Below are 26,679 nucleotides of genomic sequence, written 5' to 3'. Positions count from 1 at the left end.
TTTATGTTTATTTACAAAAAATGTATACAAGTATAACACACATTAATACTCGTAATATATATATCGCCGATTTTTTTTATACAGGTTTTGCATTCCAACTTCACCCGTTTGCCAATCAAATTCACCCTTTCGTGAATCAATTTCAACCTTTTGCAAATCAATTTCACCCTATCAAGTAGGTTTTTGTCGAAGAAATTATTGCAAAGATATGTACATACATACATCAAATACTTATTTAAAAGTATAGTTACCAATCCATTAACTTTGTAATATACATATGGAAAATATGTGTAGATACAAGGTGACTCATAATTCATTGTACAAATTAGGTCAGGTCAATTCTATGGCTGGAAATAAGACGAAAATCAAGAATAACGAATTTGCGTGGGAGGTTTCGTTTTCAAGATAATTCAATTTAAATATCAGTCGAGTACACGTGTTCTTAATAAATAACTGGTCACTATCAACTTGAGCATACGTTCCAATTCAGAGTTGTGCTAATTCAATTACGCAATTGAATTATATTGTATTTCAATTATGCATATAGTAATTCAACTACGTCGTAATTGAATTACATAATTCAAACCTTTCAATTAATACAATTATTAAGTATTTTAATTAGATATGTGCAATTGAAATACAATATAATTAAAATACAGCTATCCAAGTTATAGCCCAGAACTTTGAAGAAGTGCGATATATTTTTATGTTTTTCTTTCATATACTTGTTTGGTGTCTGTGCGGCGTAGTTTCTATTTCTATTCCTCGTCCTCGTTCATAATACGTAACGCTATTTCATGTTTATGTTTGAAATTCAAAAAATGTGTAACGCAGAAGTTATTTCTGTTCAGATATTATAAATATATATATAATAAATTCCTTCTGTTCGAAACCTTCACATGGATTTCCCAACCTCTTCTTTACCTGTTACTTTATTATTCTTTAATGTTTAATTTTAATTTAATTACATCGTAATTCGTAGTCAACGTAATTTAATTACAAAGTATTTTATAATTGTACTCCAATTGCAATTACGGATTACATTGAACATAATTTAATTACAATGTATTTTATAGTTGTACTCCAATTGCATTTACGAATTACATTGTAATTTATTTGAATGAAGGTCTGAATTATAAATTACAATATGACTGAATTACAATGTAATTCAATTAGTTTGTAATTATAATTCCTGGAGGAATTCAATTGTCATTCTGCACGACTCTCTGTTCCAATTCGATACGAATCGGAAATATTCGTATTCTGCTGGTAAACTAGCCCTGACATTCTACCATGTACAAACGCGGTCGCAACAGCATCTTGTAACGAAATCCGCGACATCGGCAAAACCTGTGTTTATATTTTTTTGTGTTGTTATTGTTACTTATATTATTTCTGCGCAGTTGAAATTTCTGAATTTTAGATTAAAGTTTGGTACTTTGCCATAGGAGCAGAGCACATGGAGAAAACAATGAGACTCCTATCGTCAGCTCGAACAACAAGGTCTAAAAGAAAAAGTTGGAAATCGTGTCGAAGAATTGTTTTATTTTCGCAGCATTCGCTCGATGTCACAAAAAAATAGTGCCCCCTTACTACATACCTGCATATGTATGTTACAGCCAGTAACAAGTTATTTCAATTAAAATCTACATCTTTTCAATTAAAATTTAAATGACACATCATTTAAATTAAAATTTAAACAACAAATTATTTGTTAATTGGATATCAAAAATAAAAAAGAAAGCAAAAAAAATTATTTATTATTCGAGCAAGTCTAAATAGACTATTTAGAATAATAAAGTTAATTGTTATTTACAAATACATACAATTTAAGTTGTTATTTGTATTGACAAATTATTCGATTAAATGTTCAGTATTAATAATACTCAGTTATTATTTATTATACATAGACATTAAACAAATTTTCGTTCCAACTGTCCTCAGTAACGATACTTACAATACTTATTCATGTATCATCTGTTGTGCATTATTTGAGAAGCTTTAGAGCTTGTGTGAAATAGCACGTGTCGAATCGACATGCAAATAGTACATGTCGATCGGTTAAATTAACAGCCCGGATAAATTAAGGCCCGATGGATAATCGAGACCCGAGGAAATAATTAAAATGTACATTATATTCGAAAATCAATTTTTTATTTTTGAGAATTTATGTCCCTACATAATGTAATTATATGATATTTAAACACATATTAGTTTATAATCGGGATCCGGTTAATCGAGGTCCTACTGTATTAGGTAGTGTTGTATGAAGCTCGAGTCTTCGAAGCTCCAGAGCTCAGTCTTAAAGACTTCTTCTAAATCTTCTTCTATAGAAACTTAGTCTTTAAGACTGAGCTCTGAAGCTTCGAAGACTCGAGCTTTATACAACACTAGTATTAGGTTGCATATGAAATGTCCGATTTTTAGCAGTGACATTAAACAAACGCAATTTTCTATAGCCAATGTATTCTATCTATAAATTTTAAGTTTCTTAATTGTATTACGATAAAAATAAGATATAATGGTCATTCAGTTTTCTTTTTCATTTACAAGATTATCTCGATTTTCTGGTTCTTTTTACCATCAACGACTAGTACGTTAATTAATCACCACATTTTGACTAAAAATCACATAACGCTTATCGTCAATAAGTTATTTTTCCAGACATAAAAGGGACACACGACAGTCGCGTTGGTTGACGTTGAGATAAACTTGATTTAAAAGTAAGATCATACAATAAATATAAAACTATAAAAGTAACAGGCTTACAAATATGATAAGGATTAATTTATTTAGACTTTGCGCGATATAATACGTGCCCTAATAAAGATATTTATTAAATGATTTATTATGAAAGCATACTTATAATTTCAATAATTGTGAAATAAAAATCTAGGACTGGTCGTTCGGACCGCTTTGTACCACAAAGTTTTATAATAAACTTATAGACTATAGACTATAGACCAGGGATGAGCAATCCGCGGCCCGCCACACTTTCTTGTGCGGCCCTTCAAAGATTTTACATTTAGAATATGTTTCTTCTATCGATCGTAGTTGCGCTGTTAATAAATTTTTAAATGCTTTCGGGGCGCAACGGTTCGATCGATATTAAACATATTTATTTACTTTGCAAATCTAAAGTTCCAATGGGAGTTTTCTCCCTTTCGTCGTCAGGATATTTCCAATACGATAACGTCGATCCTTTAAGTAAGCATCATCTACGATTCCAGGCTCCAAATCCAGAAATATCATCGAACATTGTTAGAAATCCTCTATGCTCCACCGATACCGAAAGCTCGCAAGAAACATGCATCTGTAGTCGTCCCTCTAATGGCGATTGCGATGGTACCTAATAATTGTTGAAAAATATATGATTTTTACATTGTTCAATTTGTACGCACTTTTTGTTCATACATGTCCTATTTTATTTTTTAAGAAAATATTCTTTCACGTCATGTAAAAAGGAGTTAGTTGCATGTAATAAGCTCTAAGGAGATACATTGCATTGTATCATTAATGCTAACCTTATTTAATGTAAATTGCTGTCGATGCACTTCCTTCAGACTGAAAATAACGTAGCCAGACAATTGAAATGCTGGGGATCGAACAGCAGATGGGCCAGCCGGACTTTGAACACTTGGCATTACTAATCGGCTTTCTTGCTTTAAAAACTTTTTAGGAATTTTATTTGTAAGCTGCGAAACATATCACTATTTATTGAAACTGTATACGATTGTGCACCAAAATGTGCTTACCTTTTTATTGCAATTATTGTTACTGCTACTGCATCTGTTACCATTATGAATGTGATACTTAATATAATGTGGTAAAATTTGCGGTTTAGTTTCAAGCGAGTATATCTCGATAATTATTTTTATATCTTTACAATAATTAAGTAATTTAATTGTCGAAAAACGCAGGCATGAGTCGCCAGATTCTGCGACAACTACTGGAGTAGCCACTATTTCCTCCAAATGTCGCATTAAACAAACAAAATGGAGGCATGTATCTAAAATATGAGTATCAAATTAACCAGTGTCTCCACCGCAATGTTTTCAAAAATGTTATTTGACAACAGCAATAATTACTTGTATCATTGCTGCGATAGTACTCTCGTTTAAGGGGCAGAGTGACAGCAGAGACCGTTAAAGAACCACTTTCTTGTAATTCCGGTGATCCAGGAGATACAGGTTTCAATGTGCCTCCTACTTTTAATCTTTGAATTTCTTTCAAATCAGCTTGCCGTCTGTGAGCTGTGATGAAATTCATATATTTCATATCATTTTAAAGCCAAATCTTGGTGAAGGTCGGGAACTACCACTTGTGCTGGATATTGCGTTCTTCGGCGTTTTCTCCGGACTGTTGGAATTTTTGAATACATTTACTTTTTGTATTTTTTTCATTTCTGTCTTTGTGGCGTGTGGCATCTTCTTTAACTTGTACGAGCAGGGCCGCCGCGTGGGTAAGGGGCGCCCGTGTGCGAAAGAAATTCAGCGCCCTTTTCGGAGCATGATAATAAAATACAATGAATGACCTTTTTTTTTCTTTTTAATCAACAACCGGGTTGCTAGCTTCTAGAATCTCGTTGCATTGACAGCGACGGGCGCCCTTCCCGTTCATGTTTTGGCGCCCCTTCGACAAAGCGCACGTGTGCGGCGCACAACCTGCACAACCGCACGCAGGGCCCGCTCTAGCGGTTACGACGCCCCGGGCAAAAAAAACAAATTGCCGCCCCTTTTTAAGCACTAAGCACCGCGCTGAACAAAATGACCTTTTTTTTTTAGCAAAATTGTCTGGCAAGGGTAGTCTGAAATTTTCTATTAATTGAATATTTAAAACATCATTATTTTTCTCACACTTACAGCCAAAGCCAAAATGGCGCCCCTAAATTTTTGCGCCCCGGGCACGTGCCCAAGTTGTCCCCCCCCCCCCTAGAGCGGGCCCTGCCGCACGCGGCGGCCCTGTGTACGAGTTCAAAAGATTCCTCATATTTTTAGTTTAAAATTTCTTCACATTTCTAAACATTGCTGAGGGGTGGTTCATCAGTTTAATAATGCTACGATAATGTTACGATAATGCCGACACTCCACCACAAGCATGTATCAAATTCAACGTTTTGTTAAGCTTTGAACACCACTCTAATCTATCTTCTTTTGTGTCCGCAGAGAGAGAGAGATAACAGGTGCCTAATACACATAAACAGATATTTCGTTTACCAACTTTTGAGGCTTATATATTTCAGTTTGCAAAAATATAAAGTAGGTATAATTGGTAATTGTGCATAAAGGGTCCCACCTCACCGATTTTGATAAAATTTAAATATGTTGTAAAACTCAACATTCTGAACAACTTTTTCCTATACATGTAACCGCCGCTCAGCCTTAGTTTTTGAGAGATTTGCGAAAAACTGCAGATACTACTACATTGAATTTTGCCTATACGTGCACACCCGTGTTGTGCGTATGCGTTAGCATGATGCGACCACTCGTCAACTGTTTCTACAGATATATCACTACGATCGTCGAACGATCTATATGCCGCGTGAACTTTTTAAATCATATGACGATGAAGAATGAGTACATATTATATTACGACGACACCAGACACACCCACAGAGTGTTTCTGAGCGGACAACCCGAAAAATCCATTTTCTGTTTATTTTTTTTGTAAACACGTTGTGGGTTTTATATGCGACAATATACATATGTACAAGGTGAGAGAGAGCTTTCAATTTTGCAAGACTACTCCTGGATATTCGTATGCGCCGTATATCGCGCGGTACATTTAGAACTTGTCACATCTTTGTCGACGGCAGCATTTTTAGATGCGTTGGATAATTTTATCGGTCGTCGCAATCGACCCTCCGTCATTTATAGCGATAACGGCACAAATTTTGTAGGAGCCAACAGCGCTTTTGAAAAGCTGAATTGGGATATTATCGCTAAGACCAGTTCAACTAAACGTATACAGTGGATTTTTAATCCACCAACGGCAGCGTGGTGGGGAGGTTGCTGGGAGCGGTTGATAGGAATGATCAAAGTTATTCTACGCAAAGTGCTTAGAAAATCATGCCTCACGTACGATCAAATGTACACTGTCCTAGTTAACTGCGAGCGTACGATTAATTCGCGCCCTTTAACGTACGTTTCGGATTCACCGGATGACCCAAAACCTCTCACACCTGCGATGTTTCTGAACGATGGAAGAGAATCTGAATGTCCGGATATAGATATTTTCAGAAAAACTGACCAGAATCGTGTTATCAGACGTAAACAAGAAATAATAGAACATCTGCGCCAACGTTTTCGTACAGAGTACCTCAGTCAGTTAATTTTCAAAAATAATGTAAAAGAATCCCGCATAATAAAATTGGGGGATATCGTCTTGATTGGTGATGATAATCGCAAGCGGATTGATTGGCCGCCGGCTAGAATAGAAGAATTGATCGAAGGTCGCGACGGTACCGTTAGAGTAACGTTTTAAAAACCAAAGACGGAATATTAAAGAGACCGATACAGCGAATTTACCCATTAGAGATCGAACGTAGTGATGTAAACGGAAAGGAGATGCGTGAAGTATTGTTAAATGAGCAAACTATTCGGGACAGCGACAATGAAGAAAACCGCGAGGCTCAAACTACTTGTAATACCGAAAACGTTGTTAGAACTCGAAGCGGGCGTACTATTAAAAAACCCGATTATTATGTTTCGTAAACATTATTCCAAGTGGAATTCCATGTATTTTTATTTCATGTTGTTTAATATGTATTCTGTTTTGTATCTTAAACGATTTATGGATGTCATTCAGCGAAAGCGTATTGAGTCCAGGACTCAAGGTGGGAGGATGTAAGAAATGCGCGTTCGTTTACAAGCGACACAGATGGCCCCTCGACTTTTAACGTATTTATTTTACGAAGAGGCCTTTTTCCCTTTTTTGCATCGTTCCAAATGACTTCGGGAAAAGGGACCATAAAACGATACCGAGGGTCCGGTACGCGAAGGCCCCGAAAGGAAATAGTGGGTCCTAGCCCATGTGCAGGATACCCAAGCAATTGTCATTACCCTCGGTCTGCGCCAGGTCGAGGGGTCATAAATTAAGAGGCCCACTTGGGATATTATGAACGCGCTGCTCCGAGGTCATAGTACGAATATTTTTCTGGAAATCCACTAAAACGACTTGAAGGAGTGACTTCCTCCTCCACGGATCAGGAAGACCCTCCTCCCTCAAGTCGTCTAGCGAATAGGGATGATTTTTCCCCCAGTTAACGGATATCTCCGCCTAGTTGATTTTTCTTTAAATAGAGCTGACCCCGGAGCAGGAGCAGGATTCAAGTGCTAAGATTTGACGGACTAAGAGTGTAGATTTTGCGGTGTGTACGGCCATAGTTTAATAAAGCACATTTTCTTGTCGTTTAACGGATCCTCCTGTTTGTGAAGTGTTTTTTATATTTAACCACCACAGTTCCTCTATCAAACACAACAAGTTTCCTCGGAATCAATTGCCGATAGATTTTCATTCTGTAGAGAGGTATTTTATACACAAAATGAGGATAGCCTTTTTTTGCGTCAATGTCAAGAACGTTTGGGATTGATACTATGCGGATTCTCAAGGATTGGTCTAACACAAACCTTACAATTGCTAAGATTAGTAACAGAAAATTATTTCTTCTAAATTGTAGAACTAACAACGTAATGCCAAATTTTATACAAAAGAATATAATAAAGAATTACAACCTTATAGTCAATTCAATGGACACATACAACAAGTTATTGAAATTACAAGTGAGTTATATGCGGAAATTATTGAATATCGCCATCAAGGACACACATAATTTACTTAATGGTTTAACTGTTAAGAGAAGTGAAATAAATGAGGAATTAGAATTTCTGGTTCCTCAACACACACTTGATAGGTTTTATAAATTTGAAAACAAGAGAGGTATGAAAAAATATTCAATGATTATAAGAAAATTAACATAAATAAATTCAACAAATTGATTGAAAATAACAATAGAAACTTAAATACAGAAGATATTAACAATAATTTGATAAATGACATTTCTGATTTACAGTGGGTGTAGAAAGTATTCGTACACTGATAAATTTCAAACAAAACTGTGAAATTGTTGTTTATTAACTATTTTTTCTGTAAACAATGAATACGTACATATTCTGAGATGTCTATAGAATAGATACAATGCAAAAAAAAATTAATTTCTTGATTAACTTGCAAATGTAATAAGGAAAAACAAAAGATCGACTGAAATACACCAGCAAATAGTATTCGTACAGTCTCTAACTGTTTACAATTTGAGAAAAAAAACGTAGTGTAAATTAATGTGACATTAAAAAATTGTTAACTAGTATTTGGTTGGATAGCCTTTGGCCTTTATAACCGCTGCAATTCATCTCGGCATTGAATTTACTAAATTTGAGGTCACGTGTTGTGGAATCTTGTTCCACTCTTCCTTCAGTGCATTTTTTAAGCTCTCTTTTGAAGAAATTTCATGTTTTCTGATCTGTCGTTCTAAATAATCCCACAGGTGTTCTATAACATTGATATCAGGAGATTGTGGCGGAGTTTTCAGATACGCCGGTGTGTTATGTAGTATCCACATTCTGGTATTATACGCAGTATGCTTGGGATCATTATCGTGCATGAAAACGAAATCATCTTTAATATTCATTCTCTCTGCACTAAGATCAAGATTACGTTTCAAAATGTCAATATAGACCCTGTGGTTCATTATTCCATCAATAAATTCTAATGAGCCAACACCAGTTGCACTCATGCAGCCCCAAACAAGTACTGAACCTCCACCGTGTTTGACTGTAGGTTTTAAGTTTTGTGGTTTCAATTCTGTATTTTTTTTTCTCCAAACGGTACAGTGTCCATCAGACCCAAAAATGTTGAATTTACTTTCATCTGTGAAGATCACTTTATTCCAGTACTCCACTGGTGTAGTTACATTATTATTTGCGAATTCCAGTCTTTTCTTTCTATTCGTTTCACTTACGAAAAATTTTTTACGGGCCACCCGTCCGTGATATCCTGAATTTCGCATAAAACTGCGCACAGTACTAGCAGATACGTCAATGTTTAAATTATTTTTAATGTATTCAACTATTTTTATTGCACTTATTCTTGGATTTGTCTTTACCATTCTAATAATAACTCTACCAGTGTATTCATTGATTTTTCGTGGACGTCCACTTCTTGATTTATTTTGTAGTCTTTTTCGTAGCCCATACCTATCAATTAAACTTTGTATAGTAGATCGAGGTCTACTTACAATACGCGAAATTTCTTCTAAACTTTTACACTGATTGTGCAAATTAATAATAATTTTTCTTTCTTCTATCGTTTCCGCACGTTTCCGTCCCATTTTTCAACGATAACTTTGAATATTTCAGGATTTTGAACTGCTATTGATGCCAACAACGTTTCTAAATATACTGAGGAGATCAATCATACTTACATCGCAATTTGTTTATGTTTACATGGTATGTTTACGTTAAGAACTGTTCCCTACGCAGTTCGAATTAAGGAGTGTACGAATACTATTTGCTGGTGTATTTCAGTCGATTTTTTGTTTTTCCTTATTACATTCGCAAGTTAATCAAGAAATTAATTTTTTTTTGCATTGTATCTATTCTATAGACATCTCAGAATATGTACGTATTCATTGTTTACAGAAAAAATAGTTAATAAACAACAATTTCACAGTTTTGTTTGAAATTTATCAGTGTACGAATACTTTCTACACCCACTGTAAATCAGAAATGACACTTTCCCTCCAGATACAAATAAGAATTCTTGGTTCAAAAATTTAACCAATGTTAATGTACCAAAAGAAGTGGTTAATGTATTAAAACTAGGACCCAATTTTGCAATTGACGTTCCGGGACAATTCATTACCTCACCTAAGTTCACCGCTTCAATTGAAGCTAGTTTAATGAAAGTAACTGAAAGTAACAATATTCAAAGTTTTACCAGAATTAGATTAATAAATAAGATTTTGAATTGCATTACACATAATATAAATAACAATAATTTTAATAAATCTAATAATAACCTGTTGTATGCATCTGAAATGAAAATAACATAGCAATTTTTGAAAAACAATGACAACTTGTTACTACTTAAATCAGATAAAGGTAACACTACAGCCTTAGTAGATAAAGAACAATATACATATTTTGGAAGTCACACACTAACTTGCTTAATGATAGAAACACATACACGGTCAGTAAATTTCAATACACTTGCACCTTTGAGAAAGGAGCAAATTCCATCATTGCTAATTTAGTAAAAAAAGGACAGATTAGTGGCAACATAGGTGAAAGGTTAAAAGCTCATAATGCAGTAATTCCTAGAGCATATGCATTACCAAAAACGCACACAGAACAATTGGCATGGCGGATTATTGTTTCCTGCATTGGAGGTCCAACATACAAGTTGTCTAAATTCCTTTCTGGTATTGTTTCAAAGATTATAGGAAAATCGAATTTCCATACCGTTGACAGCTGGCAATTGGTAAAGGAACTTAGAACCATCCAGATCCCTGCTGAATCACAATTAATATCCTTTGATGTTACAGCATTATTTACTAACGTTCCAATTGATTTAGCATTGCAAGTTTTGCATTCACGTTGGGATGAAATCAAAGGACATACCACTATCAAAAGGGAGGAATTTATCCATGCGGTTAAGTTTGTACTAGAATCCAATGTTTTCGTTTTTAATGGTATATACTACAAACAAATTTTTGGTACTGCTATGGGGTCCCCCATCTCCCCTGTTATTGCTAACTTAGTAATGGTGGAATTAGAGAATGTCTCTATACCAAAACTTCCGTTTGAATTAATTTTTTATAAACGATATGTGGACGATATTATTACTTGTTGTACACCGGATCAAATTGTAACAATCCTTGACACTTTCAATGGTTTTCACAACAGAATCCAATTTACGCATGAAATTGACACAAATTCAAGCCTTAACTTTCTTGATATTAACATAATTAGGGACGGTATCAACCTAAAAACTGATTAGTTTCATAAGTCCAGTTGGTCTGGCAGATACTTAAATTACTTTTCTTTTCACCCTTCACAGCACAAGTTAGGCCTCATTAAAGGTTTAATTGACTGAGCCATACTTCTGTCGAATCCAGAATTCAGGGAAAAAAATTTATCCATTATTAGAAATGTTTTAAAACAAAATAATTACCCCATTAATCTTATTTCTAATATCATCGAAGAAAGGATCTTTGAATTATACAACCCTCTTTTCTGTCAAAAAACGAAAAGAGGAAAAATTCAAAAAAACAGGTCCAATTAATTGGAAAAATAAGGTTGTGATCCCATACGTTGAAAACATTTCTAACGATATAAAAAGAATTTTCAGAAAGGCTGGAATTCACACTATTTGCAAAATACCTTTTTATTTAAAAAATTGGTTTCCACCAGTTAAAGACAAACTACCACTTTCAAAAAGTTGCAAAATAATTTACTCAATACCGTGTAAAGGTTGCAACAGCACATAGTATATTGGACAGACGTCAAGACATTTGGACACAAGAATTAGCGAACATAAAAGAAATATTTTTTTGCCTCCAACACAACACACCGCTTTGACGAAACATTCTTTTGAGTTTGACCACGCACTTGACTTTGAAAATGAAAAAATTTTAGACAGAGAACCTAATTTAGAACACAGAATACTACTGGAAACACAATTCAGATGATTAAACAACAAAGCGTAAATCTTAGTTACGAAACACCAAAGATTCATGAATATTACGCAACATTACTAAACCATTAATTTATTTATGATGAAGTTTCCACGTATATACAAAGTATTGTTCTCTTCTACCAACAAACACTTTGTGTTTTATAACATCTCTGGTCAAAACTATTGAATGTCAATGTTCTTACCATATCTGTAAATGGTATTCAATTGGATGTGTTTTGTTGTGATTGGCATTTCGTCAATTTGAATTTACCGCCAAGAATCGATTCAACAACTTGTCGATCATTGTGCCTGATTGGTTGAATGTCAATATGCGTCGTTCCAATAGTTGTGTGTTTGCTCTCTCTTAACGGTCTTTACCTCAGTTCAATTTAGACCAGCATGGAGAACTCAGTCAGTTAACTATACTCTTTTAACATTTCTTTATACATAGAAAGTATGTTATTCAAAAGATTATCTTATAATCAGTGTTTGTTCCCTTGTTAAATACCTATTATATTAATTTAGTATATATTTTCAGACGCAATTCTCTTGAAAATCATCCAAATCCGGATCGAAACGTTGAGAGTTTAATTTTTGCAAATTTGCTTAGTCTGTACTATTGATCGAAACCGTGCGCCGTGAGCATATATTATTTTTTATTAAATATTTACGATTGAGAAATAACAAAAACAATTAGTATGCAGACATGGTCTTTACAGACGGTATATGATGCAGGGTTTAATCGGTGGGCCTGCCACCGACGAGATACTGTTAAAGTCTGCCAGCCTTATGGGAGATGGTGTCACTCGAATAATTCGGTGTTTTCTTACGCCTTCTAGGATATACAGGGTATCCCAAAATTCCTGAACATCCCGGAAATGGGAGGAGGTTCCTGAGACAATTTGAAGCGGCATTTTCTTTTGCAAAAATGTTATCCGCGGCTTTGTTTAGGAGTTGTTACAGTCGATCCGTTATATTCAAACTGAATTATTCAGTTCAGAATTACTCTTGCAGATTTGAACACGTCTGTGTTTCCAAAAAGTTTACGGTATTGAAAAAAAGGATACAAAAATGACCAAACGGCTTTTAATTCATGTAACTGATATAATAAATTGTAAGCTACTAAATAGTGATGTTCCGAACGAAAGTCTGAAAATTGTTGAGAACCTACTGAAGAACGGTGCTGATCCTAATGTCATAGAGTCTATGTGGCTACTTCCACTTGATTGCAATCGACTGCAGCATGTAGAGGCGTCAGAAAATCAAACGAGCTTGTATCTATGACATAGACAATACAAGCTCATTTGATTTTCTGACGCCTCTACATGCTGCAGTCGATTGCAATCAAGTGGAAGTAGCCAAACTATTGATAAAGTATGGAGCTAATGTTAATATTAAACGTAGATGGAGAACAACTCCACCAGTTAACGCTATTCGAAATCGGGATACAAAAATGATGTGTTTTTCGTTAATAACTCCTAAACAATGCCGCGGATAACATTTTTGCAAAGGAAAATGTCGCTTCAAATGTTCTCAGGAACCTCCTATTTCCGGGATGTTCAGGAATTTTGGGACACCCTGTATTCTGGGTGGAGTAAGAAACAGCAGGCCACCGACGTGATCTCGTCGGTAAGAAGGCAAATCGTCAAGGAACCATATTGATTATCTTGAACACCGACGAGATACAGTTTCTCGTCGGTGGCTTGAATTGTTACATTCTGCATCAAACGTATGTTTTGGTGCTGGTTTTTAAGGTCTAAAATATTAAAAGCAAAATTAAAGACCTGGGCAATCGGTATTATCCTCTATATTCATAAGAACTTCTAGTATCTTACAAGTAGTGGATAATATCGAGCTAATAGCGGCACACTTTGAATTTTCGTTAATATTGTATACTAGAATGTAAGACATGCTAGATGTAAGAACAAATGTATGGAAAGATTTAAATAAAGATTTTGTAAATGAATATCTATGATTATATTTCACACCTATTCCTTTTCATAACATTTTCCAATGTCCCTTTCCCTCGGAACAAAATTATGGTTCACCCCGGGAAGAAATGGCTGCGAGAATGCAGGGACAGCCACATCGGCTGCAGGTCATCAGCGGCAGTCATATTAAGGTGCAGTGCGGCATTATATTTATCGCAACTGTAAAAGGCGGCAAAGATAGAGAGATTTTATAGCTTTTGTGTGAATATTGGAAAACTTGCACATTAAACTAATTCGATTCTGCGAATTCTCATAGTAACGCCCAAGAGGAGGACTATACTTTGCGGTCTCGAATATTATTACAGAGTCGGACATTGCAAAACCAGTTTTGCATGGCGCGATGAACACCAAATTTCATAGACAAAGCTACTGTACTTAACGTAAAGATACCTCATATTTTACCTTGCGGGCCGACGAGGCGTTCGATACGCTTTACATACACATCGTGTATGTCTACTAACGCGATCGAACCATCTACGTTGTGAGGGGTTAGTCCAAAAAATATACATACTGATGAAACGCAGTGGTACGTTCTCTGCATTTAGCGTTCACACACCATAAAAGGGCCAAAGGCACGCATCGCTACGTTCAGGTAAACTACAGTGATCTCCACCATCGTAAGTCACGTTCCAACACCATGGCTCGCATTAGATGCTAATGGTCACCATGGCATTGTCGTGCATACGACAGGAGAAACACTTGTTCCACTGCTGGGACGGCAAACGAATCGTGTGTTAAGGCACACCTCCGCGCCGGGAGTTGAATGTATGTGGAAATAAAAACAGCGCACAGCGATCCATCGATGCTTGATCGCAGCGTGTGTGTGTGTGCGAGCGTGTATGCATGTATATATGTGTGTGCGTGTTGACAAAAGCGACGAGCGAAACGAAAAATGAAGAACTAATAAACGACGATCGAAAAAGCCGAAAACGCGAAAAGGAATTGAACGAGAGACGCGGCCGAAACGGCAGTCTTTGACGAGTCGTCGACGGACGCGTATCGTAATTTCTCAATAAACTCGTTTTTTTTATAAAGTTTCGTGATCCCTGTACTCCCAATTATTTCTCCCTGATAACCCATCCTACATTTGGGGGCTCAGCCGCGGGAATCAGAAGAAATAGTCGGAAATATAAACGTGAAAGTAAAGTTAACTCGGTTGTGTCCGCATAAAATTACAGTGCAGCGCGTAAAACAAAAAACCAAAGTGAAAGTGATAAAGTGAGCGTTAGCCGGTGGAATTAGAGAAACCGAGATACAAAAGTAAAAAGAAAACGCGAAATTTTGAAAATGAAGAAAGCTAACACAGGAGAAACGAGCATAACGTCGGAAGAAGAGTTCTTCAGCGACAATGAGAGAACGGTAGCTAATGTCGGAAACGAAAAAGGTTCAAATTCAACAACAACAGCAGAAGATAGTATGAAAATGAAGGTAGCCGAGCTTCGCGAAAAACTGAAGGAAATGAACGTAAACTCAACAGGAAAGAAAAGCGAATTACAAGAAAGATTAAAGGATCACATAAGACAGGAAGAAGAGAGCGAAAGTGAAGAACCAGACGAATACGAAGACAACGAAGACGACGGAGACAATGAAGGCGACGAACGCGAACAACGCGAACAACGCGAAAAACGCGACCAAAAACCAAGAAAACCCGCCAAAAAATCGCCAATCACCAACCCCAGTCTGTTTACAATCAAGGACGTCGAAAACGCGATGGCATATTTCACGGGCGACGACAAATTACCCATCATAAAGTGGATCGCAGACTTTGAAGATCTAAGCATGTTACTGGAGTGGAACGAGCTGCAGAAACTGATCTACGCTAAACGGATGCTGAAAGGTTCTGCAAAACAATTCATAGCGGCGGAAAGAGGCATTCTCTCGTGGAAAGATTTGCGGAAAAGACTAAAGGACGAATTCGTAAAAGAAACGAACAGTGCAACGATCCACTCACGATTGTTCCGACGGAAAAGATTATCCCACGAAACGAGTCGTCAATACGTCTACGCGATGCGCGAGATAGCCAGCGAGGGCGATATCAAAGACGACGCTCTCATAGAATACATAATCAACGGCATACAGGACAGTGAATACAACAAATCGATTCTTTATCGATCGCGTACATTGACAGAAATTAGAAAAAACCTGGAATTATACGACAAAATGCGGGAGAAGTCAGAGAGGAAAACAAGGGGGAAGAAAGTAGAAACGAAAGAGAAGAGAGACGCACCGCGTAAAACCAAAATCCCTCGTTGCAATACGTGCGGATTACCAGAACACGACGCAAAAAATTGCCCCGATAAAGGAAAGGGACCCAAGTGTTTTAAATGTAACAACTTTGGACATATAGCAAGCAAGTGCGATGGTGCAAAGAACGAACGCGACAATAAAACAGTGAGTGTAAATTGTGTTACGCGATCTAAAACAGTATACCCGATCGAGGTGAACGACATACAGTGTCGTGCGTTAATCGATTCGGGAAGTGACATTTCGCTGATGAAAAAAAATCAGCACGAACAGATAGGCAGCCCACCGTTATCGACGACGATGATGAGCATCACGGGCGCCGGCAACGCAACGACGAAGGTCATGGGATCCTTCGAATCCACCGTGAAAATCGCCGACGACACCTATGAAATCAAATTTTTCATCGTCCCGTCGCAGTCGATTCCTCACAACGTAATCTTGGGACAAGACTTTCTAGAAGGCGTCGAAATGCGACTGGACAATGGCAACATAGTTGCAATCCGGAAGATACCAACGATCGCAGACGAAGCGCAGCCTGCGGATTCTGGGAGCAGCACGAATACCGCGGAAGCAGACGAAGGGAACGCAACAGACATCACAGATGCCACATTCAAAGAACTGCGAGAAATTATGTGCGTTGAAGTGGATGAGTTAAACGTTAAAGAACAATACAAAGGTAGAATCAAAACGTTAGTTGACGAGTATAAGCTAGCCGAAAAAGTCGATACGAAAATAGAGACAGTTATAACATTAAAAGATAGTACTCCCGTTAATTTAAGACCGCGACGGCTAGCGCCCAAAGAAAAAACAATTTTAGATAAACAGATCGATGAATGGCTAATTAGGGAAGGGATAATTCAGCCAAGTACAAGTGAATACGCGAGTCCAATAGTTATCGTTCCGAAAAAGAACGGGTCTTATAGAGTTTGCATTGACTATAGGGAACTAAATAAAAGAATTAAACGCGACCACTTCCCGATGCCCCTCATCGCAGAAAAAATAGACGAGCTAAGAAACGCACGCATATTTTCCGTGATCGATTTGAAAAATAGTTATTTACATGTACCAATAGCGAAAGAAAGTGTAAAATACACTGCTTTTGTCACGCCTGATGCACAATATGAATTTTTAAAGACACCATTTGGACTCTCCGTTAGCGCCACTAGTTTTTTAAGATGCATAGATAGTATTTTTCGTAATCTTGTCCAACAGAAAATAATTTTCACGTACGTCGACGATATAATAATACTGGGATCAGACGATGAAGATGCACTAGAGAAGTTAACAAAAGTATTAAAACTAGCAGCCGCGAACAGATTAACAATCAGCTGGGATAAATGTCAATTTCTACGCACGCGAATAGAGTATTTAGGTCACGAGATAGAAAATGGAAATGTTTATTCAGGAAACGCAAAAATTAAAGCAGTACAAAAATTTCCTGAACGTACGAATAGAAAACAATTACAATCTCTCCTCGGGCTAACCGGATATTTTCGGAAATTTATCCACGAATCCGGTGTTACGAATCTATGATCCAAAAGCCGAAACAGAAGTACACACCGACGCGAGTCAAGAAGGATTCGGTGCCGTGCTATTACCCTGTGGGCGAAGAAGAAAGATTGCGTATAATCAAGCGTATTCTAGAAAGCGAGAAATACGACGATTACTTTGTAGAGAACGACATATTAATGAAATATAGAAACGGTAAAAAGCTAATTGTCGTACCTTCTTGCATGCACTTAGAAATAATAAGGTACGCGCACGAAAACGGTCACGTGGGTATACGGAAAATGAAAGAAATGATAGAGTCAAAATATTAAATTCCCACACTAGAAGAAAAATTAAAGAAATTTCTTAGCTGTTGCATTCAATGTGTAGTATCGGAGAAAAAGCTAGGGAAACGCGAAGGCGAATTAACGCCAATTCCGAAAGGATCAAGACCCTACGATGACCCTGACCGATACATGTCATGTCGATCACGTAGGTCCGATGACGGCAAAGGGCAAAGCATATCGCAATATTTTCGTAGTACCAGATGGATTCTCAAAATTTACATGGTTGTATCCGACGAAAACAACAAATGCCAAAGAAGTTATTAATAAATTAGACAATCAACAGATAATCTTCGGAAATCCGGATCGTATCATCTCCGATAGAGGCGTCGCGTTCACGTCATTAGAATTTCGAAAATATTGTGAAGAGGAAAATATAAAAACGATACAAATCACGACAGGAGTTCCACGGGGAAACGGACAAGCCGAAAGAACAATACGCACGATAATTCCGATATTGACAAAATTACCACTAGCCAACCCAGATCAATGGTACAAACACGTAGGCAAAGTTCAAAAATGTATTAATAGCACATTTCAAAGAGCGATAGGAATGTCACCGTTTCAAGTTCTCTTCGGCATAAAAATGAAATGCAAACCAGACCATGATATCATCAATCTTATAGAACAGGAAATAATTCAATCGTATGACGAAGACCGCGATAAATTAAGAATACCAGCGAAGCAAAATATACTGAAAATACGAGAAGAGAATAAGCGCCAATATAATAAAAATTGTAAACCGGCGAGACAGAATAATGAAGGGGACTTAGTATTTATCAAAAGAACCCAATTCGGCCCGGCATTAAAAATTAGACAAAAATATCTAGGTCCGTACTCGGTTACCAAAATAAAAAGAAATGATCGTTACGAAGTAGCGCGAGTTGGGGACAGCGAAGGTCCTATGATAAAACAAGTACAGCCGCCGACTATATGAAACCATACGAATGTAACAAACAAGCGAGCGATGTATCTTCGGGGACCGAAGAACCCCGTCGAACCCCCAGATGTGGAAATAAAAACAGTGCACAGCGATCCATCGATGATTGATCGCAGCGTGTGTGTGTGTGTGCGAGCGTGTGTTCGAGCGTGTGTGCATGCATGTGTGTGCGTGATGACAAAAGCGACCAGCGAAACGAAAAATGAAGAACTAATAAACGACGATCGAAAAAGCCGAAAACGCAAAAAGGAATTTTACGAGAGACGCGGCCGAAACGGCAGTCTTTGACGAGTCGTCGACGGACGCGTATCGTAATTTCTCAATAAACTCGTTTTTTTAATAAAGTTTCGTGATACCTGTACTCCCAATTATTTCTTCCTGATAACCCATCCTACATGTATCAACGTGCACTGTGCTCTTGCGCCAACTGCTTACGGCAACCTGGCCTCAGAACGTACCATTCGTACCAATACGTTTCTTTTCGACGTAGTGGTCCGGTAGGCGTATGCTCCACATTTTGACGGTATTAAAAACTCTTAAGTATTTTAAAGTGTCTCCCCGAAATTTAATGGTCGGATGCTCCGTGCGCGACTGGTTCTGCAATGTCAATCCTCTACTGGCTCTACTCTAATAGGAGGTCGCGACTCTTATAATTAAATCCTAATCAAAATCGCGAATGCCTACACCGCACCCGGCAGCCGTATCAACTGCATGGACCACTTTCTCAGTAGTTCGTTGCAGCTGGAGCATGGGCGCCTGAAATGACGAATGACTCGAACACAAACGCGATCCTTTTGCTGCGCCACGCTAATACGACGAACAGAAAGACTACTTTACATTTTCTGCAAAAGAATTACGCTAAGTTTAAGCTCTTATAAATAATTGGAATATCTTAAATATTGCTTCAAGCAGCAATCAAAATGAAAAGTAATAGGAATCGCGACCATTTCATTCGCAACGCTACACTCTAAACAATCTACACATATATTGGAGTTAATGGAAACCGCGAGTATCTGCGCAACGCTAATTTTGATTTCTGTTCAGAAATAACTAATGCAACACGCGTGATTTTTTTCGCAACTGGAAATCGCGGACGTGCCCATCTCCGCTGATCGTTGGGGCGGCGTGGCCTGCCCATGTGTGCAACTAACTACATCTACTACTTCTACTACTACTACTACTTCTACAGATGAGTACAGTGACAATGAGTGAAATGACTTCGCATCCCAAGATGCGAGGCCATTGCAGTTGCCCTCTTGAGCGACAATTTGTCGGAGCCACTTCAGCATATAGCCTCTTCTTTTTCTTCGGCGGTCCACCAAACAACTGAAACCCTAAACGTGCTCGCAGTGAAAACGATCGAAGACTTCCGAAACGTATCGCAAGTTTCGAGAGAAGCCGATCGTTCCGCTGGTGCTATCGAGCAGGTGCGCAACGTTTCGAAACCCTGATTTGCGCGCGTTCGCGTCCGCGTCCGCGAAAAGCTACACGAGCAGGAAGAATCGAGCACGAAGCATCAATTCGAACGTCATGCCTCGTTTGATTTAGCTTCGAGACGAAACTTCGAGCTCTTCCAGTGACTGACTACCGTGCGAATCGCGGCCTATCCGAAAGAGAAAGCGGTAGCCAGTACCGGCTCCTACCTACTTAAAATGAACAGTCGCACCAAAAAGGTAAGCTACCTACCTACCTACCCCTATATTTAAAAAATGGCAAAAGACAAGCTCTCCAACACATTCGCAACACGATCTTCACACAGACGCCAGGGTGCAACAGCCTAACACCTAGAGAGAGCGTCCCGGGACGCCTCCGACACCCTAACGTTCGAATCACAAGCACACTCTAAGGTACTACGTACCAGTTTTCCTGAAATCGACTGACAATGTTAGTAATCATTGCGGGATAAATCGAAATAACAGCTGAATTAACCCTGAATTTAATTACGCGCGTAATTTTTAATATTGCATGTTATTTTTAATGAATTGAGGAAGCTACGCGCACACACATTCCAGGAGAAGCCATGTAGCATGTCACAGATTAACGGGAATATGCGCTACCGAATCTAGTTTAAGAAGCCGACGCAATTCCACTGCCTAACACACACACACACACACACACAGAAGTGGAACATGCGTCGTGCACGATACACTAACCATTGTCAGTCGCTACACATAAGATTAATGAACAATATTCCATGTGCCCGTTGCTCTCACCCTTCCGAGTAGCACCTGAGCACGCGAGAGGATTCGAGCAACGAACAGGGAATCTTAATATCCTGAAAATCCTAACTAAAAGAATCTGTTACATTTCATACGGGCTAATGTTCTTGCATTTTTAAAAAATGACTCTGCTTTGAATTTAAAATTTAATGTTAATTTACAAGTTGAATATTTAATTAGAGGAAACACTAATGGAATACTATAGTCAAATAAAAAGAGACTGAAATAATTCTAATAAAGATCTTCATTTATTAAATTATTTATTCTGATACTTTATGAATATATTTGAAAACCCTCGGACGACCTTTCGGCACAGCAAACTTTCGAAATAATGAAAAAAGTACTCTACTAAATGTAAAGTAATCGTCAAAGGTTAATTAATTAATTAATTTTGCTTTGTCTAAAGGATCGATCCGTCGCGTATCGTCTTTTTGTACGTGGTATCTAATCTAATGCTTCTTAGCAATTCAAAATATAATTTTAAAATACAAATGATTATCTCAATGATAGAAAGTGACTGTAATAATTCTGTTCCAAACTATGAAATCGTTGATTTATAAAAACAAAAACATTACGTACAAAAAGACCCTACCTAGCTAGGAAACAAATTACTGGCCGCGGGAACGCCTGGCGTTCTCACGGTCACTGTACTCGCCTAAATTATCTACGCAAGAAGTAGAATAATAAAAAAGACAGTTGTTTATTCACTTACTACTTGCTGGGAGGATGAGAAGCTGAGTTAGAGTCCTGAAATACAAAAATAAAACAAAAACATATTAAAATCGATTCGTACAATATCATTGGCATATAAAAACATTTTAATTTAAATGCTATTTAAATGATTTCCGAAATAGAACGTGTAGAATGTATAATTTTTCATTAAAACTTTGAAAGGAAATGTTCTATAATAAAGATTAAGTGTAAAAATGTCTTGGTACTCACATTCTCTCCCCCTTGAAGACAACGCAACACGTTGCTCTCGATCTCATTGTCAGTATCGATGTCGTCTTTGGTCGTCAAGGTAGGCTGAATTAGACATCCAGCATTAGGCATCCATCATCAGACAGCATTAGACAATAGGTCCAAAATATTTTGTACCCATAGAGCTCTGTAACAGAAAGTATAAATCCATTTAATCTCAATAGGAATTAAATAATTAAAGTTGAATATTTATTAATTGTACTTACGCTCGCGTCCTCTCCTGCTTGAAGAAGGCACCGAGTAGCATCGAGTAGTATCCGTGGATTCTTTTCCTTCAGAATCTGTAACAGAAACAACAAATTTATTAATTTCAGTCGACCAACAGTCGGAAACTAAATAAGAATTAATAATAAATAAAAACTTCAAGTTGAATATCAAATCAAAATTAATTTTACCGGAAATTAAATAAAATCGATATCTATCGCATGACACGAATTCAAATACAAATTATCGGTGCGACAGAAGAGTAAATCGGAATTAATAGAAAATTAATAATTTAAATTGATTATTTATTAATTTTTCATTGATGATATGTATAAAGATGTTCAATAACATAGTATAATTTGCAATACAAGTTGTACTCACGCTCACGTCCTCTTCTGCTACAACAAAGTACGCCATGAAGCTATCACGCTTTCGATTATCGAAAGCAACGTCAAGTATCGATCTGGGCAATGAATATGGTCCTTCGATCGATGGATTTTTTCCCCGCGGAATCTGTAACAGGATGAGCATATTCATTAATTACAATTGACAAACAGTCAGAAACTCAATCAGAATTAATAATAAATAAACAATTCAATTTCAAGATAAAATCAAAATCAACTTTGATTTCTATCGCACGACACGAATTCAAATGCAATTGATTGTCACGATACAAGATTAAATTATCGCGAGAAGGTAACACGATTCAAAAATAAATTTAAATGAATAAAAAATAAATAACTAGCTTGAATACATAATTAATTATTAAAAAATGACGGTAAATAATCTCGATTTCCATCGAATGATGAAACACGTAAACAGTTCTCACCATGTAACGGTCCAAGCGGAACCACCGATTAGTATGTCGTCGGTAACGGAACTTTCAGCGATGTTGATTAGCACAGAGGCTGGCAATCTTTAATAGTATCTCGTCAGTGGTCCTGGAATCGGGGTAGAGATCGATTAGGTACAATTGTTATGGCTAATAGTTTAATTTTTCTGAGGGGGCCGAGGCCTTGATGTACATATATGTTATCAATATAGGTATGATAGAGCGAGGAGAGCAGATATATCGCGCGGTTGGAAGAATGTCCCGGAAATAAACGCGATGAGACTACATTGACGTCGCATATTAAAAAACACGTAACATAGGTCCACACTGATTGCAGGAAGGTCTATGTAAATATGAAAGAAAATGGTTATATTCACAAAACTGTGAATCATAGTGTTAATTTGGTAGACCCGGAAAATGGAGCGCTTATACGCAAAATATTGTAGAGTCATCGCACAGTGGTTCGAAACGATAAAAACGTGAACTAAAGTCGAATTTTCGACTGCGCGCCACGTAATGTGAAAAACTTGTGTGTGGGTCATTGTAAATAAATTTTAGATATAAATTTTTAAATAACTTTTTTATAATGTATTAGGAGTGCGCGGGTTCCCGAAATTTACGGGAACCCGACAGTCGAGTCGAGCCGGAGAAAGTCGAGCGAGCTCGAGCGAGTACTCGAGACATCTGAATGTTCGAGTAGCTTGATCGCATCGAGTAGCTTGATCGCATCGGGTAGCTTGATCGCATCGGGTAGCTTGATCGCATCGGGTAGCTTGATCGCATCGGGTAGCTTGATCGCGTCGGATGCTTGATCGTCACGGATAGCCGGAGACATTCGGATTACATTATTACATAGATTAGCCAAACTCGGACGCGATCTTTTTATACTCGTGATTAAACATACGATTCGTAATTCGCACTAATGAGGTCCTAAATTATGTACTCGGTTTTATAAGACGAAATATACAATATATATATATATATATATATATATATATATATATATATATATATATATATATATTTCGGTTGTGGATTTCGGTTTCGGCTATGGTTCTGATGATTTCGATGATTTTTTATAATGTTATACAAATCAACATTTTGAACAAATAATTACAAAAATTTGTATTATTATGTATTATTAAACTATTATCTATTATTATTCTTTATTTGAACAATTTTTTAAATAAGTAATCTTTTGTAATATTTACAATTTTATTTATATACTCATTATTTAAATACGTATTTATTATTTAAACAATTATTTAAATAAATGTTTATGCTGCAAAATATAATGTATACAAATCCGTTTGTATACTTATTATTTATATAGCTATTTATTATTATTTATTTAAACAATTTTTAAATAAATAAATTTTTATAATGTATAGAAACTTGTTTATTTTACATTATTTGAATTATTGTTTCAATAAGAATTTATTGTCAAAACGATTATTTAAATAAATAAATATCTGTAATATATATATATTTATATAGGGGGAGTTCCCCTAGCCCCGGACAGCACCTAGTATCGGACATTAGCTGTATCTCAATAATCTGAAATGCAACAAAGTCGTTTTAACCGTCAAAACAAAGGAAAGGCTAAAACAAACGACGTGCGGAAATTGCACGTTTCTGTCGCGTGAACAAAGCCATTAAAATCATTCGACTGTTAGCGTTCTTGTAAAAATATTATAAAAGATTACTTATTTAAAAATATTATAAAAGATTACTTATTTAAAAATATTATAAAAGATTACTTATTTAAAAATATTATAAAAGATTACTTATTTAAAAATATTATAAAAGATTACTTATTTAAAAATATTATAAAAGATTACTTATTTAAAAAATTGTTCAAATAAAGAATAATAATAGATAATACTTTAATAATACATAATAATACAAATTTTTGTAATTATTTGTTCAAAATGTTGATTTGTATAACATTATAAAAAATCATCGAAATCATCAGAATCATAGCCGAAACCGAAATCAAATTTAATCACGAGTATAAAAAGATCGCGTCCGAGTTTGGCTAATCTATGTAATAATGTAATCCGAATGTCTCCGGCTATCCGTGACGATCAAGCATCCGACGCGATCAAGCTACCCGATGCGATCAAGCTACCCGATGCGATCAAGCTACCCGATGCGATCAAGCTACCCGATGCGATCAAGCTACTCGATGCGATCAAGCTACCCGATGCGATCAAGCTACTCGATGCGATCAAGCTACTCGAACATTCAGATGTCTCGAGTACTCGCTCGAGCTCGCTCGACTTTCTCCGGCTCGACCCGAACCCGTATATGCGGGAACCCGCGCACCCCTAGTATTCATACAGTTCTGTTACGTATTTCATTTCGAAATTTCAGCAGTTAATCATTAATCAATTATCCGATTGACGATTAATAATCGTTAATCGCAATCAACGATTAATAAGTATTTAATCATTAACCACAATTAACGACTAAACGAGGAGATTAATTGTTAATTGCGATTAACGATTAAATTTTTGCCTAACTCTGGTTTATAGCGTAATGTTAACGTTATTTTTTATGAACAGGACATATTTAGGGGTTTCTTGGGTCGTAGAATCTGATTTTCGAGTAATTGTTTTACTGCGATCAATAACAACAATTACGAACTACCTTTGTACAGGGTAATCAAGGTTTTAAAGTGCCAAACTTTGTGGGTATATTCTATGGGCCTAAATAAGAAAAAAAGGTTATATAAACATAGGTTGTTTAACGCTTTATTAAAAAGTTATTAACGAAAATAGGGAATCTTACGCCACTTGGCCTTGATGTATGGAGAACTTTAAAGGAGAAAGTTCATTCTCATGCTCACACACACATTTGTATACATTATAGGGGTGCGCGGGTTCCCGCATATACGGGTTCGGGTCGAGCCGGAGAAAGTCGAGCGAGCTCGAGCGAGTACTCGAGACATCTGAATGTTCGAGTAGCTTGATCGCATCGAGTAGCTTGATCGCATCGGGTAGCTTGATCGCATCGAGTAGCTTGATCGCATCGGGTAGCTTGATCGCATCGGGTAGCTTGATCGCATCGGGTAGCTTGATCGCATCGGGTAGCTTGATCGCGTCGGATGCTTGATCGTCACGGATAGCCGGAGACATTCGGATTACATTATTACATAGATTAGCCAAACTCGGACGCGATCTTTTTATACTCGTGATTAAATTTGATTTCGGTTTCGGCTATGATTCTGATGATTTCGATGATTTTTTATAATGTTATACAAATCAACATTTTGAACAAATAATTACAAAAATTTGTATTATTATGTATTATTAAAGTATTATCTATTATTATTCTTTATTTGAACAATTTTTTAAATAAGTAATCTTTTATAATATTTTTAAATAAGTAATCTTTTATAATATTTTTAAATAAGTAATCTTTTATAATATTTTTAAATAAGTAATCTTTTATAATATTTTTAAATAAGTAATCTTTTATAATATTTTTAAATAAGTAATCTTTTATAATATTTTTACAAGAACGCTAACAGTCGAATGATTTTAATGGCTTTGTTCACGCGACAGAAACGTGCAATTTCCGCACGTCGTTTGTTTTAGCCTTTCCTTTGTTTTGACGGTTAAAACGACTTTGTTGCATTTCAGATTATTGAGATACAGCTAATGTCCGATACTAGGTGCTGTCCGGGGCTAGGGGAACT

The 26,679-nt window shown here is 36.7% G+C and overlaps 1 protein-coding gene across 1 annotated transcript; it reads left to right on the top strand.

The window, feature by feature from the left end:
* Positions 1-15,011: 15,011 nt before the first annotated feature.
* Positions 15,012-20,586, top strand: LOC143208958 (uncharacterized). Its single transcript, XM_076423971.1, has 6 exons — positions 15,012-17,393; positions 17,510-17,747; positions 17,847-17,948; positions 17,998-18,139; positions 19,972-20,167; positions 20,500-20,586. The coding sequence occupies exons 1-6, from the start codon at positions 15,012-15,014 to the stop codon at positions 20,584-20,586; spliced, it is 3,147 nt and encodes a 1,048-aa protein (XP_076280086.1).
* Positions 20,587-26,679: the final 6,093 nt, after the last annotated feature.

Source organism: Lasioglossum baleicum, chromosome 5, assembly GCF_051020765.1.
Source record: "Lasioglossum baleicum chromosome 5, iyLasBale1, whole genome shotgun sequence".
Classification (NCBI taxonomy): domain Eukaryota; kingdom Metazoa; phylum Arthropoda; class Insecta; order Hymenoptera; family Halictidae; genus Lasioglossum; species Lasioglossum baleicum.
Note: the sequence above shows the minus strand (reverse complement) of the source record. Positions and strands in the feature narration are given on the sequence as shown.

Coding starts and splice junctions, on each gene's coding strand:
- LOC143208958 (XM_076423971.1), top strand. CDS start 15,012: ATGAAGAAAGCTAACACAGGAGAAACGAGCATAACGTCGGAAGAAGAG. Junction 17,949..17,997: donor ATACATGTCATGTCGATCAC/GTAGGTCCGATG, acceptor ATATTTTCGTAG/TACCAGATGGATTCTCAAAA. Junction 18,140..19,971: donor GATAGAGGCGTCGCGTTCAC/GTCATTAGAATT, acceptor TCGCATCCCAAG/ATGCGAGGCCATTGCAGTTG.